Genomic DNA, 16,828 nt, shown 5'->3' with positions numbered 1-16,828 from the left:
GGCAGTGTCCTTCCACAGGGAGCATGCTTATTCAGGTACGGTTTGAAAACTTTCTTTACAAGCACTCTTACAGAGTGCATGTGTCTAGTTGCCCTCACCCCCACTCTCCCCTGCTGTTGTTGCTACCTTCCTCATGTTGTGTCCCCCTCCCGCTGTTCCTTCCCCCGGCCCTCCTCCTGCTGTGAGTTTTGGCTTTCCCATACCTACCATCCTCCCACTGTCCTGTTTCTTTAACACCCCCTCACCCTCCTCCTGCTGTTTGTTGTTTTGTTTAGAACCCCACCCTCTTCCCGCTGTCCGTGGCTGAAGCTCCCTCCATTGCACCGCACTCAAGTTGCTTGGCCAACCCTTACTGTTTTTTAACATATTGCACAGCAGCGCTGGCTGGCTTAATAGGGGGGAGGGGGAGTGCTATGAGTCGGTTAGTGCTGGCTAAGTCATAGCTTTTACATTTGTTTTTACTTTAAGCCATGTTGCACAGAAGCTTGTGCAACAAGTCTATAAAAATCACATTGTAGGAAAGTAGGATCTGCTTCTTATGGTTACCACCACTTTTTGCTTGATGTGATGCTGTTTTGACTAGTGACTGGGATCCTGCTAATCAGGACCCAGGTCTATCTGCTTTTTTCTTAAACTGTTGTGTTATGTATTTGGGTACACCCCATATTGGATTGTACCTTGTCAGTCCCTAGTATATGGTACCCATGTACTGTTAGAATAAAATGTTTTAGCTGTGTTGCTTCTATGTTGTTCTCCATAAGTTAGCATTCGCTGCACCATTTTATGTTTGCCGCCATTTTGAGCCATGACAGAAACTAATCCTCTCTCTGTGAGAAGCAGCTTTGGTAATTTTCGTTTTCTCCAAGGTTGGGCCTTGCTGTACTAATGAACACTCTGTTCTTATTAGCGCATACCTTTCCCACTAGATAGAGGCCTGCTCCCACTAGTCCAGCGGTGGGTACGGCAGAACAACCTTGGCATATAGTGTGTACCCGGTCTCAGGATGGAAACTTATCCTTCTGTACCTCATTTGTGTAGCTGCCTCCATCTGAATTTTCCAGTCTGGGCATGCCTTCATTCATTCCGATTCGTACATAATGTATCACCAAGTTTTCTGATGTCAGTCCCTCTGCAGCAATCCTCGGAGACTGGGCAGATTGGGCTCCGCTCGAGTGTATCTAAATATATACATGGTTTGTATTCTCTACCGTCCCACCGACACTTCATTTGTATGGAAGGCTGAGAGGTGGTCGCGAGTGACCCAGGTGGCCCTAATCAGGTCACTTCCTTCAGTACCCAGGGCATAGGTACCCCAGACGTCTCCAATGCAGCATGAATTGTGCCACCCAGGAGAGACCATTCAAAATGGAACTACAGGCCTGCTATTGCAGCCTGCCTAAGTTGGTGCATGCACCACTTACGAAAGATATAGGTTTACTATATCTAAGGGTCACCCCTCTAGCAGGTCTTTACAATCCTGAGGGTAAGGTGCTTGGTTCTAAGTGAGAGGGTGCTCCTGTATGAGCAGGACACCCCTGCAGCCTACAGAGTCCATTCTCAAGGGTTGTCAGTGACGCAGCCATATACTATATAGAGGGGCATTGCGTGACCGCACGATGACCATCTCGAAAACCGCTGCAACAAATCTCATCATCTTTGGTATCAAACATGTTGGAATCATACCCCCACACGGTAAACGGTGTGGGAGGTATGATTCCAAGCACTGTAAGAGCCCTCCATTAGGTTCTCAGTGTTCCCGGTACCAGCTTTCTAGTCCTGGACAGCAATAAAAGATTGCTGCCGACGAGACACATTTCTGCCCTCCTGCTGCAGAGCCAAGCTTGAGCAGGGGAAGGCAGAACAATAGGCATCCTGTCACAGGGAGGTGTGACCACTTGCCAGACAGGATTTAGTGTATGAGGGCTGGGTGGGTGCGCTTGCCAGCACCTGAAAGTCTGCATGAGGGGCACATTTGTTGTCCCTGTGCATAGTCCAGTTCAAACCAGTCCTGGGAGCCATTGGCTCCCGCTCTGGCGCGAAACTGGACAAAGGACATGGGAGTAACCTTCCCCCTGTCCAGATCCTCCCCTGGGAGGGACCCCTCAATCTTCCCAACCCTCTCCTTAGGGTACTTAAGGGCTTACCTGGGTGTAGGTCCCTAGATTTGTCGTTGACAAGATTCAGAACTGAAACCACTGCACTTCTACCGTCTGGGCACTCTTGACTTCGCTTGGGCCTGACTTCATCCCCCTTTTAGTCTGCTGCATCGCCTGTGCCTGTGCACTATACAGCATCCGTGCAGGACCTGTGGAGTATCCAAGACACTTGAAGATAATTTCGCTTGGAGTGAATGAGTCACTCCCCTACATTCGTAGGCACCCCAACACTGCTGACCGGTCTACTGATTCGGAGCTCCTGTGGACTCCGAAGGGTTCAACAACACAGGTGGTGGTTATCTACATCTACCAAGGCCCGAGCTGCCCTCTCACCAAGTCTCAGGTCAGAATCCCTTGTGGGGGCTGCATTAACAGAACCCCTGTGCAAAGCGTACTTTCGCAAGTGCAAATGCTTGTTGGCAACTCTTCCACAAGTGCATTGGGCTCCAAGTAGCCCCAACCTCCAGCAACTCCTTCCACCAAGATCTTCAGCCACACCGTCTCGTGGGTACCGGACCTGCTCCTTTTGTGAGCTGCTTGAGGTCCTCTCGCGAACCCTGTGCCTCCGGCCTGGGTGTCCAATTGAGGGTCATCTTTGTTTTCCTGGGGCTCCCCTGATTGCTTGAGGCCTGCCCGGACTCCCCTGCTTGTGGCAAGTCTCCTGGACCTTGCTGGTCCCAACCATGCACCTTCTGGATTTCCTACATGGGGTGCATTTGCCAAGGCTTGTTGGTGCTCCCCCCAGACAATGACCCCTCAGCACTCGACATCCTTCGTCGGACAGCTCGCATCTGAGTTCTGGTCATTCTCAGCGTCGCTTGGTCCTCGCAACTGCAGAGTCACGGTCACCGTCAAGCTTCCTGAACCACTCGACATCGGAGGGCATTCTTCTTCCAAGTCTCCTGGTCACCCGAGTGACTTAGACTCTGTCCCCTCTGCATTTAGGTACTCCTCGTCAAGAATCCACGTTTGGATTCCTCTGGACCCTTTCTCCTCTTTCAGCAGTGGCACTTTCCTGAAGTCCTCCATTGGGTTCAATGGCGGTTTCCGAAGGCACTACACACCTATGCACCCGGCTTCCTTAGGATAGGTAACTTGGGTAACATAGTATCAACGGGTGGGTTGGCTCTCCAACCATCTGTCTTCCACGGGTTTCTCCAGGGTCCACTGGGACGGGTACCTAACCTTTAAAATTCCAACTGCGATTTGCACATATACTTGTACGGAGCAGGCAGTCGTGTCTACACACTGCACACATTCTCCGTGGGATCCCTATCTACTTACCCTGGGTGGTTCTGTGGGTCCCCAGCAATTCTCTGTCCTCTCGACATTGTCCTGACTCCATTCGTGGTTCTTAAACTACTTTCTTAGTATATGGTTTACCCCCCCCCCCCCACAACCTCCCGGGCCACTGTGTTTTCTTTGCTAAAGTATTGTGTGCTTTGTGTCTATCTCCGTGTAGGAGATACTGTAATGTACTAGAGAGTGTTCTATAATAAATACATACTTTGTGTGGTTCCTTTTCATTGAATCTGTACTATAAGATTGCATTCTAGTAAAACAAGCAGCTTTACACTCCTTCAAGATTAAGGCTGCTGTCAACAACTACCACTTGAACAGCTTTCTAAGGTTGTCTGAGACCTCCTAAATCACCATAAGGGTTGTCTGGACTGGTGCAAGGTGTCCACTTACATTAGTGGACATCATATATCAACCATTCCAGCTTCTCACGCACATTGACAAAGCCAATAGATCTCGCATAGGTGAAACCTTTTGACTTTGACAGTGCTGCTTTCCTCAATTATCCCTGTGGTACAGAGTTGTTTCTTCAGTCAACAGTGGAAGTGTGCTTTATTATATGCCCCCTACACCACGGAGATTTGGCAGCTGTCAAAAGCCACTCAGTATTTGCCCAGCCACCGAACGTTGGTCTGAAATGCTGGACTACAGTGCCAACCTGAAGAAGCCCAGGAAGAAGCTTAGTGGAGCACACGTTCAGATAGGGACTAGAAGTATTGCAGTGTGAAGACCCTTTGGCCTTGGTGAGTAATAATTTCTCTCAACCAAGCATCTACCAAAATCCGTAGATGTTCTGTCCACCACCACCTCGATCCCTTTGAGTCGTTTAGTTATAGGAAAGGAAGGACAAATGGATGGGGGACCTGCATCAAGCTCCGCTGTGTTATGGTAAATATGACTCTAGTGGAAATGGCATAAAAGGTTTGCCCAATTTAGGGAGGCTTCTTGAATGCCACTTCGGCCTGCATCCTTTCTCTGCGGATCTGCCATTTATGTATGTCATTCCCAAACAGAAAATGTGCTGAAATTGAGAAAATGCCCGGCGTGTAGAACACACTAGTTATGTTGCCTCTATGGATGGACCCCAGGCATAGTAGCACTGTGGAATCTGCTCCCACTTTTTCGCCACAATGACTTCCGCAATGGACGTGAAATATCTCTTGGAGGAAAACTATCTGCTAACATGCAGGTTATTTGACATGAAGTGACTGGCCACCTGTAGGAAGGTAGATCCCTGACTATGGTTGCCCCCAACTTTTTGCCTGGTGTTTTGCTGGTTTTCTGACTTAGTTGACCTGGGACCCTGCTATTCAGGGCCCCAGGCCTACTGCTCTCTCTGTAAAATGGATTCCATGTACCTTAGGTACATATCTAAATTGGATACTGAGTCACCTTATCAGTCCCTGTACAGTGTACCTTAGGTACCCAGGGCATAGGTGTACCCAGGGCCTACCAGGGGCTGCAGCATGTATTATGCCACCCCTGGCTGGCCATCCAAATCTGACACAACGGGCTGCTTGACAGCTGGGGCAAGGTGGTGTAATCACCCTTTGCTTTAGATATAGTATACCTATATCTAACCCTAAAATGGACACACAGATCTCCTATCAGTCACTCCTATGGCAGGCCTTAACAATCCTGAAGGCAGAGTGCTTGGAATCATGTGAGATGGTGCTCTGGCATGAGCTGAGCCTGTCTGCGGCTTTCGGGATCTATCCCTTAGCCGTTTCCATGATATCGCATACCATATACTCTTAAGTGCATTATAATCCTCGCGGTTATATGCCAACTCTGGTATCGCTTTATCAAAACATGTCGAGTAAGGTGTCATACGAATTGGAATACTAACCCCTCGCCAATTCTGGCGACGGGGTTAGCATTCCACCCTTCTAGAGGGACACGACATGTATGTAACCCCTAACCCCGGTTAAAGTCAGACAGAGCCTTAGCATCCACAAAATGGATGCTGCCACCGAGACACAAGTCTGCCCTCCTGCAGCTGGGAGTCCTCCCAGAGCAGGAGATAAGGACAAAGGGTTTCCTGCCAGGGGCGGTGCCAGCACCGTCCCAGACAGGATTTTGTGTATTGTAGGTAGGCAGGGCTTCAGAGGAAGGTGACTGCACGTGGCACCCCGGTGCTCACTGTGCATAGGCTGGCTTGAACCAGTTCCAGGGACACTCCAGACCCTGTGCTGGGGAAAAGCCCGCCAAGGAAGTGGGTGTAACCACCCCCCTCCTGGTCCCACCCCTAGGGCAGGACTTAGTCGCGTGCCAGCCCCCTTTTCCCAGATAAAGGTAGGGACTGGCCCCCTTCCAAATCAGATCATCTTTGGAATCAAGATACCACTTTCCACGAAAGGACTTCACGATTTCTTCCTCAAGATTCTCCCTTGTGGCTAAGGAGTAGTCACCCTGCATCCGCAGGCACCATCCAAGAACACTGCGGTCTGCTGCACGTCCTTCCTCCGGAATCCGACTGCCCAGCTCGACGAGACCCGGCTTCCCTGGCACCTCTGACCTCTACCCACCTCTACAGCACAGCTGAGAACCGTGGGTGCGACGAGACCTCGAGGGACCGGCCATCGCCAAGACTGCACGACTTCTGCACAGCAAGCCCACCGAGTAAATTCCTGGTGAGTGCTTTGGGGTCCGAGAAGCCCCCACCCTGAGCAGCTCCAGCACCGAAGAGCAGCCCCCCAGCATCTCCACGATCGGCGTGGGGCCCTTCTGCTTTTTGCTGCCCACCGTGTTGTTTGGCTACTAGCCCGCTGGCTTGTGGCCTTCCGAACGACGCCCGACGACAACACTGCTGCTAGTCTGGTTGCTCCAGACTGGCCCTTGCTTCCCTCCATCGGAGAAGTACCCTGGACCCTCCTGGTCCGGCTAAGACGCCATTTTAGGTCCACCGCGTGGGCCTTGCATTTGCCAAGACTTGTTGCCCAATCCTGGGTCCAGCGACGTCGACAGCAAGAACCTCCGTGGGACAGCTCGCACCTCCATCCTGGTCGCCGACAACGCATCCTGGTCCGAGAGACTGCAGAGCCCAGCAGCGCCCACTCACCTGACTGCGGTGACTTCGCCCGGTGCCATCCTGGTGCCCACTTAATCACTGGCTAGTGATTCAAGAACTTGGTCCCCTCTGCTTTCAGGTTTTCTTCTTCCTTGATCCAGGCTTGGATCCATCGAACTTTTCTTCACTGGTCGCCTGCCAGCAACTTCCTTCTTCCAGGCTCCTGGTCCGGCACGAGGATTCCCGACGTCTTTTCAGACCTATGCAGCTGCAGCCCCTGGGCTAGGTAACTTCGGCATTTCGGTGCCCCAGCATAGCCTCACTATCCAAGGGTCAGGATCCACTGTCGTTTTCTCCCTATCAGGTCGGGTTCGCCCGTGAACACTAACTTTATGAATTCTAGCTTCCATAGACTTTGTCCCGCATCCCGCGTGAGAGTGCACACTCTGCACCCGAGTTCCCTAGGCCTCCTGCTAGTAATCTAAAGGTTCAGTAGTCCAGTCCTAGCGATCCCAAAGCCTCTGAGAATCGTTACTTACCTGCTAGTAATTCGCATTCCACTTTTAGAGTATATGGTTTTTCGTGCCCCTCGGGCATTTGTGTATAACGTGCTAACTTAAGTATTTTCATAAGAGTTTTGTTGTGTGCTTAGCACCCTGTCCTCATAAAGAGTACAGGGTTGTTGTGATTCTAATAAATACATTGTTTATTTTCATAACACTTGTGTGGTGTCCTTTCACTGGGTGTTCAAGGGGTAATGTGATGGTAAAACAGCTGGCTTAACACGCCCTCTAGAGTCTTAGCCTTAGACTGCTCGTATCCATGCTACTAGGATAGCTGGTCTATAAGGTTGACTTACAACCAATCATCAATAAGGGTTGTTTGGACTGATATATAGTGATCACTAGAATAGTGAACACTGCACATCAGGCCAACTTCTCACACCACCTAACTACCAAAATATTAACCGAAATCTTTGAAAAGATGAAGAAAAGAAGGAACTGTCTTGAAATTCACCTGCACTCTTGAGTTTACACAGATTTCTGCATTGGAGGAATAGTTCAAAAAGTAATCCACTAATCTATCACCCATAGTTATTGCCTGTTCCTTTGTAATTTACGATAATCATAAGGGCAAGAATTGGTAATATGTGTCGTACCTTTGGCTACCTTGAGGCTGCAACAAGGGAAATTCTAAAAATGTCAGCAATTGGACCGTTTCTGTAGCCTAAAAAAAATTCCTTAGAGCAACGCCATCCCAAGAAAAGCAGTTCTGAATAGCTGCCTTGATATTAGTTCTGCATCACTCACTCACTGGCACGAATCAAATATACGGACAGTAGTCGATCTCTTTGAGGAGGACCGATTGCTCTCCTTTGCAAAATGGATTAAATTCAATCTTCATCGGTTCAGTACCTCCTATATAGTACTCCCCAGCGCACTATATGCCGACTACTGTACTCCATGGGCCACAGGCACATCTCATGGTTTTATAAGGCCCTACTCCGCAGACATCTCCTACCTTTTCTCAAATGAGACACAATTGGAAAGATGAGGCTGGCAGAGACGAATGATAAGGAATGGTCCCTTGCGCTTCCTCATTTGATATCCTGTAATTATAAATGTAAGGTAATACAATACTTCGTAATACCCAGGGCCTATTTTTCCCCTGCTGCCCTCCAAAAAGGTTTACCACAAGCAGAGTCTTCCAGCCCTCGACTTTCAACCCTTGTAGCCAATTTCATGCATATGCTAATGGGTTAACCCCCCCCCCCTTTTAGACTCTTCTGGACATACAATTCAAACTTATTCTCATCCAGTGCAAGCAGACCTGTCTTGTTAGACTGTCCCTCAATTGCACTGGGAATGTAGACAAGGGCCAAAAGGGAGCGCACAGCATCCAAGCTGGCTAATCTGGCACTCCTAGCGAAGATGACGATTACATCACTGAGGAAATCGAATCTTCCTCCCAACATAGCATCCTAATTTTGGACCCTATTGAAATGAACACTGCTGAGAGCTCTGCATTAGGGAGAGAAGCTAAAGGTTTTCCTAAATGTCCACTCATGGCGACCTAGGAACTCTCCTTGAACACCTTAAAGAGGCGGCCACACAAGTAGTTCCAACCGGAGACGACATCATCCTCTCACCTCGTAGGTTGTCCGCATTTCTCAGACCAGGGTTCCACACTCCTTTCCTGGGCACCTTTTTACACAGGTATGTAGACCATGCATGGTCCATTTTCTCTTCCTAACTACTTTTTAAGGCCCGGTCATCCTTCACCCCCTTTGATTGTTCGAATCCTTACTTGAGTCCCTGACACACCTCCTTCTCGCCCCTCCTTCTTATCCCCAGTTCCCTCTTCCCGGCACCACAGTGTTTTTTTATGCAGACAGGTAGGTAGTTACCCACTTAAAAAGTTAAAGCAACATTATGCACTCCAACACTAACCAGACAATAACGACGACCTCGCGGGTAAAGGTTAATTTCTCAGAGCAGAACTTCAGACCATCATTGGTCTCTCTTTGAACTGAAGTCAATCCACAAATCTGTTATTGTCTGTGAATGCCATTTTCTCTGCTCTAGGAGTACAGAAATACCAATGTCAATGTGGATAAACTGCAAAACCAGTAAAGCTTGCTTTAAAAATTAATAGCTTATTTGTGAGCCCATGGCTTGTGTCACCTTGAGGCAATTTTGGCTTTTTACTTAGATGAAATGAAATGCAGCCCAAACCTAAGCTAAAAGGAAATGCTGAAAGTTTCTAGAAATAAACTTTTTTTTATTTATAATTGTAACAGCAATTAATAATTATTTGTGGATGCACAGAACTATATTTCTCTGGTTTTATAGGTTTGTAGTAACTGTGGTCTAAAATGTGTCTGCTTGGTTTATTTTTCTATCTTTTTGTATAAATACAAACTACCTGTCTGGACAGCCCTGAAGAAGCAGAAGACCGCATCCATTAAACACGTATTGGTTTAACCATCATCTCTTTTTCAGCTGTCCTTCATTTTCTTCTCAGAAATATAATATAACAATTAAGATGCACTAACATATTTGTAGAACAACTGTATGCTAATACCTGTAATCTCTGCATTTATTTTGTAGTATTGACATTCAATATCAACATCAGTAATTAACTAATATATAACAAGCTTATTGTTCCCCCACAAAAATGTTTAAGTGTAGGCCCTTTACAGTTACTGGCTGGGCAGGTTGTAGTTGCGCAGAGCCATGGGGTACCTCTGCTTATCTCTAACAACTCTTGATCCATCTAAAAATTCAACACTTCGACGTCTTGAGGGCCAGTCGTGGTCAGGATAGCATGCTCAATTGAGACCTTGGGTGATATCCTAATGAAAGAAGTCCAACTTCTTATACTCAACTAATTCATAGTAATACTCTGTGTCACTTGAATTATGTTGCAGTGCAAAACCCAATTTTAGCTCTGGCCTGGCAGGATTCAGAGGCACCGAAAAGGATAATAATGTGAAGTAACACATGGGAAATGGTCTTTTATATTGCACACTAGAAGTATTATCTTCTGTATATTAGGTCACCTATGCACTGATACCTAAAAAATACAAACATTTAAGAAAATATGTAGTTTTTTTAATGAAAAATATACATTAAGAAGAACACAACTTTTTACTGACACGTACAGAATTCTCGCAATACGTTTAAAAAAGCAACAGTGTTTTTAAACCCCTTTTCTGGAGGTCTTTTTTTTAGTTTGATATATATTCACATTATATAGCTGCTGGAAGCACTACTTTGTAACAAGAAAATCTTTGCTGAACAGTATATCGCTTGAATTCTGTGAGTGTGCCTGAAAGAGACACTTTACAACTGCAGACAGCATAGTGTAGAAGCTATAACAAGCAGTTCTGAATTTCTACTGCTTTCAAAAACGGTTGTTAGAGGACCACTTTGTATATAGGAATTGTTTATACAATGAAACAAAACCTCTGCACGTAAATTAAGAAAATAATTTACAAAATGTAAACTACGATATCAGTCCAATTTTTTGAGTAATTACCTCAAAAGACAGCTTTTCACGTTTGATGTTTTTCATCACATTTGTAATTCATTTGACCCTAACTTAGAAACACAGTTATGTGTTCTTTAAATCCCCTACAGAAAACAATGTTCGTTTGTCCCTAACTTAGAAACTCAGTTGTGTGCTTTATAAAGGTCTTTTTTTAGTTTGATATATATTCACATTATATAGCTGCTGGAAGCACTACTTTGTAACAAGAAAATCTTTGCTGAACAGTATATCGCTTGAATTCTGTGAGTGTGCCTGAAAGAGACACTTTACAACTGCAGACAGCATAGTGTAGAAGCTATAACAAGCAGTTCTGAATTTCTACTGCCTTCAAAAACGGTTGTTAGAGGACCACTTTGTATATAGGAATTGTGTATACAATGAAACAAAACCTCTGCACGTAAATAAAGAAAATAATTTACAAAATGTAAACTTCGATATCAGTCCACTTATTTGAGTAATTACCTCAAAAGACAGCTTTTCACGTTTGATGTTTTTCATCACATTTGTAATTAATTTGACCCTAACTTAGAAACACAGTTATGTGTTCTATAAATCCCCTACAGAAAACAATAACTGTTCGCCTCGCCATGCTTTAAATGTATTAATACATGCAGAGACAAAGACAAAGCACAAAGGCATTTCCCTAATCGATCAAAATTACATTAGGGACATTTACACCACCTGGAGACAGGATGAAACGTTTTCAAAATGTGAATACAGCCATTGCCATGTGGACGTCCCATAGGTAATTTTGAAAGAGACCCAGGAGCAGCATTTAATGGCAAACATTTTTGTAACATTTGATCCACTGAAGCTAGAAAAAATCATAGTTTGCTGAAATCTGCAAGTGCTGTAGCAAATAATGGCAACCACAGCAAATCCCTAGTTATGCAGAATTTGTCTAAGTCACACAATCATATGACTTTATTGATCTTTGTTATACTTCTCGCTCTTCCACGGCATGGTACAGGCCGTTTGTTATTTTTGGAGCGGTCCGTAAATAATGAAAGCATTCATCAATCTAAGAGCAGCACTGCTATATTGTTTATATGGGCAAGAAAGCATTATAGGTTATCTCAAGGTTGTGTTGTAAACACCCTAAGGCCACCCTTCATTTTGGGCTTCCACATTCTAGTCTGGAAGTGCCTTGTGACACTGTGGTTGGACCAGAAATTGTTTCTCATAGATGGTCAGAGATTTTCACCACTACGACCACACATTAGGCACAAAGTTAAGTACCCACATTCCTTTCACCCATTCAAATGTCGACCCTTTTGAATCAGAGTGATGTAGACTGGAATTTGCTTTTCACACACTCAGCAATTCCGGACCAAGGAACTCCTGCACCATATTCTTTCGACAACATTTTGAGGTTGCAGGTCCTGATGCTTTGTTCTAGCTGGATCCACTATCCAAGGTCCAATGAAAAGGTGCATCCCATTCAGTAACTCATGATCCCATGCTCTCTTAGGAACCACCACTGCCAGCGATGTTAAGAAAATACTTCAACACTTGTCTTGTGCACCTGCCTGTCTAGGCATGGAGGTCCCAGAAAAACTTCACACCGAGGGAAGGAACTCCCCTTTTCCTCTAGGCAAGAGGACACAAAAACATTGCACCAAGTCGTCCAGCGGTCCTTTCTTCAAAGCAGTCTTTTAGGGACCAGGGCGCTTGTCTGCTCTTAGTGAGCCTACCTTTTAACTCCCTACTTGAAAATTCCTGTGCTACTTCTGCCTCCGCGTAAATGCTACTACACTAATAAGCTACATTTCAAAAAGACGGAGTAAGGTACTGTGGCACCGTATATATGTCGTGGCACATATGCAATGTTAGTCAAGACTGCTCTGAACTGAGCTACCTTCAGAAGTACTTTCTGAATATGTGGCAATGAACCCAGAGATCTACACGGTTACTTGCCTCATCGTACAAGAGATCAGGAAGTATATATCCGTATAGATATGCTAATTTGACATGGTTTTGGGTGTTGCTACTGTAAAGATTGATTTCTCTATGATGCAGCGCTCACCTAGCCCAACTTCCTAACCTCATACAAATGTGAGAAAAAGGACTATGGTCAGACAAATCTAGATAACTGGACCAAGACAGTAGGGCTCTCGAGAGGGCAATGGGGCTGGGTGCTCATTTCAAGCACTCTAATTCAGGAGAAGAAACTTGGAGAAGAGAAGTGGGGATAGGGGAAGAGCACAGTGGAGGAGACACACCTGAGCTGAATATGTACAACACTCTGAATGTTCAAAGAGGTAGAATTTGAGGTTTGGGTGAGCCAAGTACGAAAGGCACATTGAAATAATTCTGTGTGCAAGGGATGGCAGACCTTGTGCAGTGTAGACTAATGCAGGATTGAAGAACATGTCTATGGAGGGCAATTGTTGGATTATTTCCATTTGGATCTGCCATCAAGGTGGGCCTCTTGTTGCAGGCACCTCACAAAAAGGGACTCCTGGGAGGCTGGGCGGGTGAAGTAAGGGCAGCATACTGGATGTCAATGTAGGATACTGTAACAGTAAGGCACACATGATGAAGAACAATATGTTGTGGGACCCCCTTCTGATGTGGGGCACTAAAATCTTCAACTGGTTTAAAATACTCAAGTATCTGAGCTAAAAACTAAACAAATTCATCTAAACTTTGTGGTAGAAAAAAAGAAAAAAATCCAGAATTTAGTGGTCCTGAGGAGGCTATAGGGCACATAGAGAAATGAGTACTGGATGCAAGGAGCACAACCGTTATATGATGCATATAAAAGTCTCACCACAGACATGGTACAGCCTCTGTGATCCAGTCGTTTCCAAACTCTGTCTCTCCAACAGCCTCAGGAGGCGACTTCTACAGGATAGCTATAATTGTATGCCAAGGTGCTTTGCCGAGATGTTACACCACATTTATGGAACATTTCATGCTATGATTAACCAAAGAACAAAAAAAGATAAAAGCATCACTCAAGCTTGTTGATTTCCAGAATCAGTAAGATAAGAGGCCCTTCTTCTACTGTCTTTCTGGAACATTGCTTTAAATTATTAAGAAACAATCCAAAAGTTGAAGATGACCCGCAAAGTTGGTCACTTTTCCTTAATAAAAAGCTGTAACCTGCTGTTTGTACCACCTTTTGTGGTGCAGCCATTTGACTGTGTCCTTTTAGAAGCTATAATGACAAAGATGGCCCCTAGTCAACTGTCTCTCAGTCACAATGAAGCAGATCATGCTTGCGCAATACCTTTTGCGCTTTGCACATTACCAAGATTCCCTTCTTACATTCTAAACCTTTTCCAGAACAGTCTTTCAGATTTTGGCAAAAAAATGCCAATAATGTCAAAAGATGCGTCCAGTCCCAAGACCAATGGCACCTTCCATGCTTCAAGTGAAGTGCTCCAAGGCTCCCTCATGTATTTTATTTAAGTAACTTGTAGGCACACTGCTTCCGTAATTTTTTTTAAAAGCTTTAGTTAATTGCCAGCGGGTGGGTTCCCAACAGAAAATGAGCTACTGCACATCATCTGTTGGGACCCACTTGGGACCAGGTACCTTTATGTGCGTTCTGCTGCCTTTGCATGCATTCCTTTGTTAAGCCACAAAAACAAAAACTTAGGAAACTCAACAAACTGTTTCTTCTCCCACTAAATATGAGCTGCAACACACTGTTTGCCCCACCACTGATACACAACAAGGCACAAACACTTCTGCCTTCACAGAATGTTCCTTTCGATTACCAACCAACCAATCTAGATTTCCACCAAATGAGTAAATTTCCAACAAGAACAAGCTGCAGTAGCCTTGGCGTGCCACCTTAAATACCTTCCTCGAAAAAATATTGAAAGTGTACATTGTGTACCACTCGTCACGCATCACACGGTGTGCAATGTGGCATCAGCCCCGTCCAGCTGGTACTTGATTTTGTGAAGAGCTTCTATCTCTTCCATGTGACGTTCAGTTTTGTGGCCTACCAGTGAGCGGTAGAAATGAATGGCGAAAACGACAAAGATGATCCCAACAGGCACCATGATGACAGTAGAGGTGATGGCAGCCTGAAGACCCTGGCCACTTGCAGCACCACCTTGCACAGCAGCAGTGCCGTTGGTCATGGTGGCCCCCACTGGCAGGAACTTGACCCAGCAGAGAAGCACCACCTCAGCAAGGAAGAGCAGGATGCCCAAGGCAGTGGAGAAGCCCCAGGCCAGCTCCACGTAGTGGTGCATGCGCTCATGAGGCGACTCATTCACAGAGTTGAGGTTGTGGATGTTGCTGACTGCCTCGATGTTGGGTAAAATGCAGGTGCTTATCATCAGGGCGAACAGATGGACAGCCACAAGGACAGTGGTGCATACACTAAAAGCGATGAGCAGGCCAGCCGGGTAGTCGTAGGTATCTACCAACTGCACCTCCACCATGGCCACCTGTGGGGAGAGAAAGGGGGCAGCGTTAGAGAAGGCGTTTCAGGTCTGGATCACTCATCATTCCTCCCTGGGATGGCAGGCAGAGCCCCCGTACCTCAGTATTCCTCACTTTACTGGCTCTGACTGTGTTTCCTCGTGGAAGCTGTTGACCTCAGGTCAATGTACCTCACTTCTGTCTGAAAAAAACAATGTGACCTGGGAAGCCCATTGACCTTCATGTCTCTCAGTCCAACCTTGTCCCTGACTCACAAGGCGGCGCAGTTAGTCTTCTCTCCTTCGTATGCTTCAGTTTAATCCTAGTTTTGCCACTGACTTTCTGACGTCAGACAGATCCCATGTCCAACTTTAAGCTGGACCCGACACCGACTTCCTGTTTGATTAACAATGAAGTAAATGGACTCCCCTGAAGTCGGTTTCACTTTGCTGCTCAACTGGACTGTATGGGTGACTTAAATCGGTTCTGTTCCCCTTCATGCCTATTGATTTACATTTTAATAGTGGCAACTTGTACTTTTATGTAAGGTTTCTTATTTCTACGCTTTTGGAGCCTTGGAAATAACAAATGGTATTTTTACCAACTTCAAAAGGGGATGGAGGGACGGAGTTGTAATAACATGTCTTCACACACTGCACATAGCATCATTTTAGTCATTTGTAAGAAATGTAAACAACAGGCATTATTAATATTGCCTAACTCAATGGGAATTTTAAGTCGTGGTGGGCAGGTGACACACACAGGTAAGCAGCGAGCTCTTTACCCGCAGTGCTGGCAAAGCCCTGCTCCCTTTCCTAAAAGGGAGGTTGTACTATATAAAGACATCCTTCTGTAATGCCCACACTCACTCAGCAAACCACAATGTTCTACACACTGGTAATATTAGGGTGAGCAACTCACTTCAGATCAAAGTCAAAGTAAACTTTGTTTGACCGAAGGCCATAAAAGCACACATAAGATAGAAAATAAGTTAAAAATGTCATCTTATACAAAATTCATATACAGTATCCGTTTTCATTTAACAATTTTGATAAAAGAATCCGAAGCAGATGCACTAAATCATAGCTAAAACTTTAGGGAATGACCATTAACATGAACAACAAACAAACTTAGAGGTCTAAATCAGAAACCTGATCTGAATATCTTTCAAAATACCTTCATGTCTAAAAAGTACATCAAGATAAAGAAGTGGCTAACAGTTATGAACAACAGACCAGATCGCCAAGAAAAGGGCCACCTGTAATTGCTAATGAAAACCCATTATGGATTCCCATCAATAACTTGTATGGATCAATGTTTTCATTTGGTAATCCTGCCAGGGTATTCTGTCTCTTGATCATTGAGACATATGGCATACCCCTATCTTTGGCATGGGGTAATGACCTACAATTACTAGATTAGACCAAATGATGATGATCTGATGGGAAAGTGCAGTGCAAAAAAATGAAGATGAATGTGATGGTTAAAACAGAATAGGGAGCTTTAACAAAAATTACTTTATTGGGCATAAGCCCCTTCCTTGTTAAAAACAAGAACAGTGCAACAACATAAACGCAGTTTAAACAAATAGCTGCGAGAGGACCAACATGTTTCAGCCTACTATGGGAGGAAACCCAAGGCTTTTGTCAGGGTCTCTGTTCTCAAAGAATGCTACTGCCAAATTAGTGAGCAACGTGTGAAAAAATTATAATAAAAAACACACAAGTGAATTAATAACAGTAAAGGATATATTTCTCCTACATCTGTTTCAATTCCTCCTTGGCACCTGGTGTGATCCAGTGTGCACGGGGAAAGGACCTCACCTCTTCCTGGACCTGGCTCAGGTAAATGTGAGACGAGCGGGGTCTCCTTTTTTTTTTCAGTGAATTTTTAAGGTTTATCAAATGCTATTTCCTAACTATAA

General features: G+C 45.3%; 1 protein-coding gene across 3 annotated transcripts in view; it reads right to left on the bottom strand.

Annotated features, from left to right (window-relative positions):
* Nucleotides 1-9,546: 9,546 nt before the first annotated feature.
* LOC144768654 (protein orai-2-like) overlaps nucleotides 9,547-16,828 on the bottom strand; it is a 58,299-nt gene continuing 51,017 nt past the window's right edge. For all 3 annotated transcript variants that reach the window (XM_078652469.1, XM_078652470.1, XM_078652471.1), the window contains one exon: nucleotides 9,547-14,930. In XM_078652469.1, the coding sequence (XP_078508595.1) occupies nucleotides 14,382-14,930 (549 nt within the window). In that variant the 3' untranslated portion in view covers nucleotides 9,547-14,381. The remainder of the gene's footprint in view (nucleotides 14,931-16,828) is intronic.

The sequence above is a fragment of the Lissotriton helveticus genome, chromosome 7 (assembly GCF_964261635.1).
Source record: "Lissotriton helveticus chromosome 7, aLisHel1.1, whole genome shotgun sequence".
Lineage (NCBI taxonomy): Eukaryota > Metazoa > Chordata > Amphibia > Caudata > Salamandridae > Lissotriton > Lissotriton helveticus.
The sequence above is the reverse complement of the archived record's forward strand: the minus strand, read 5'-3'. Positions and strand labels throughout refer to the sequence as shown.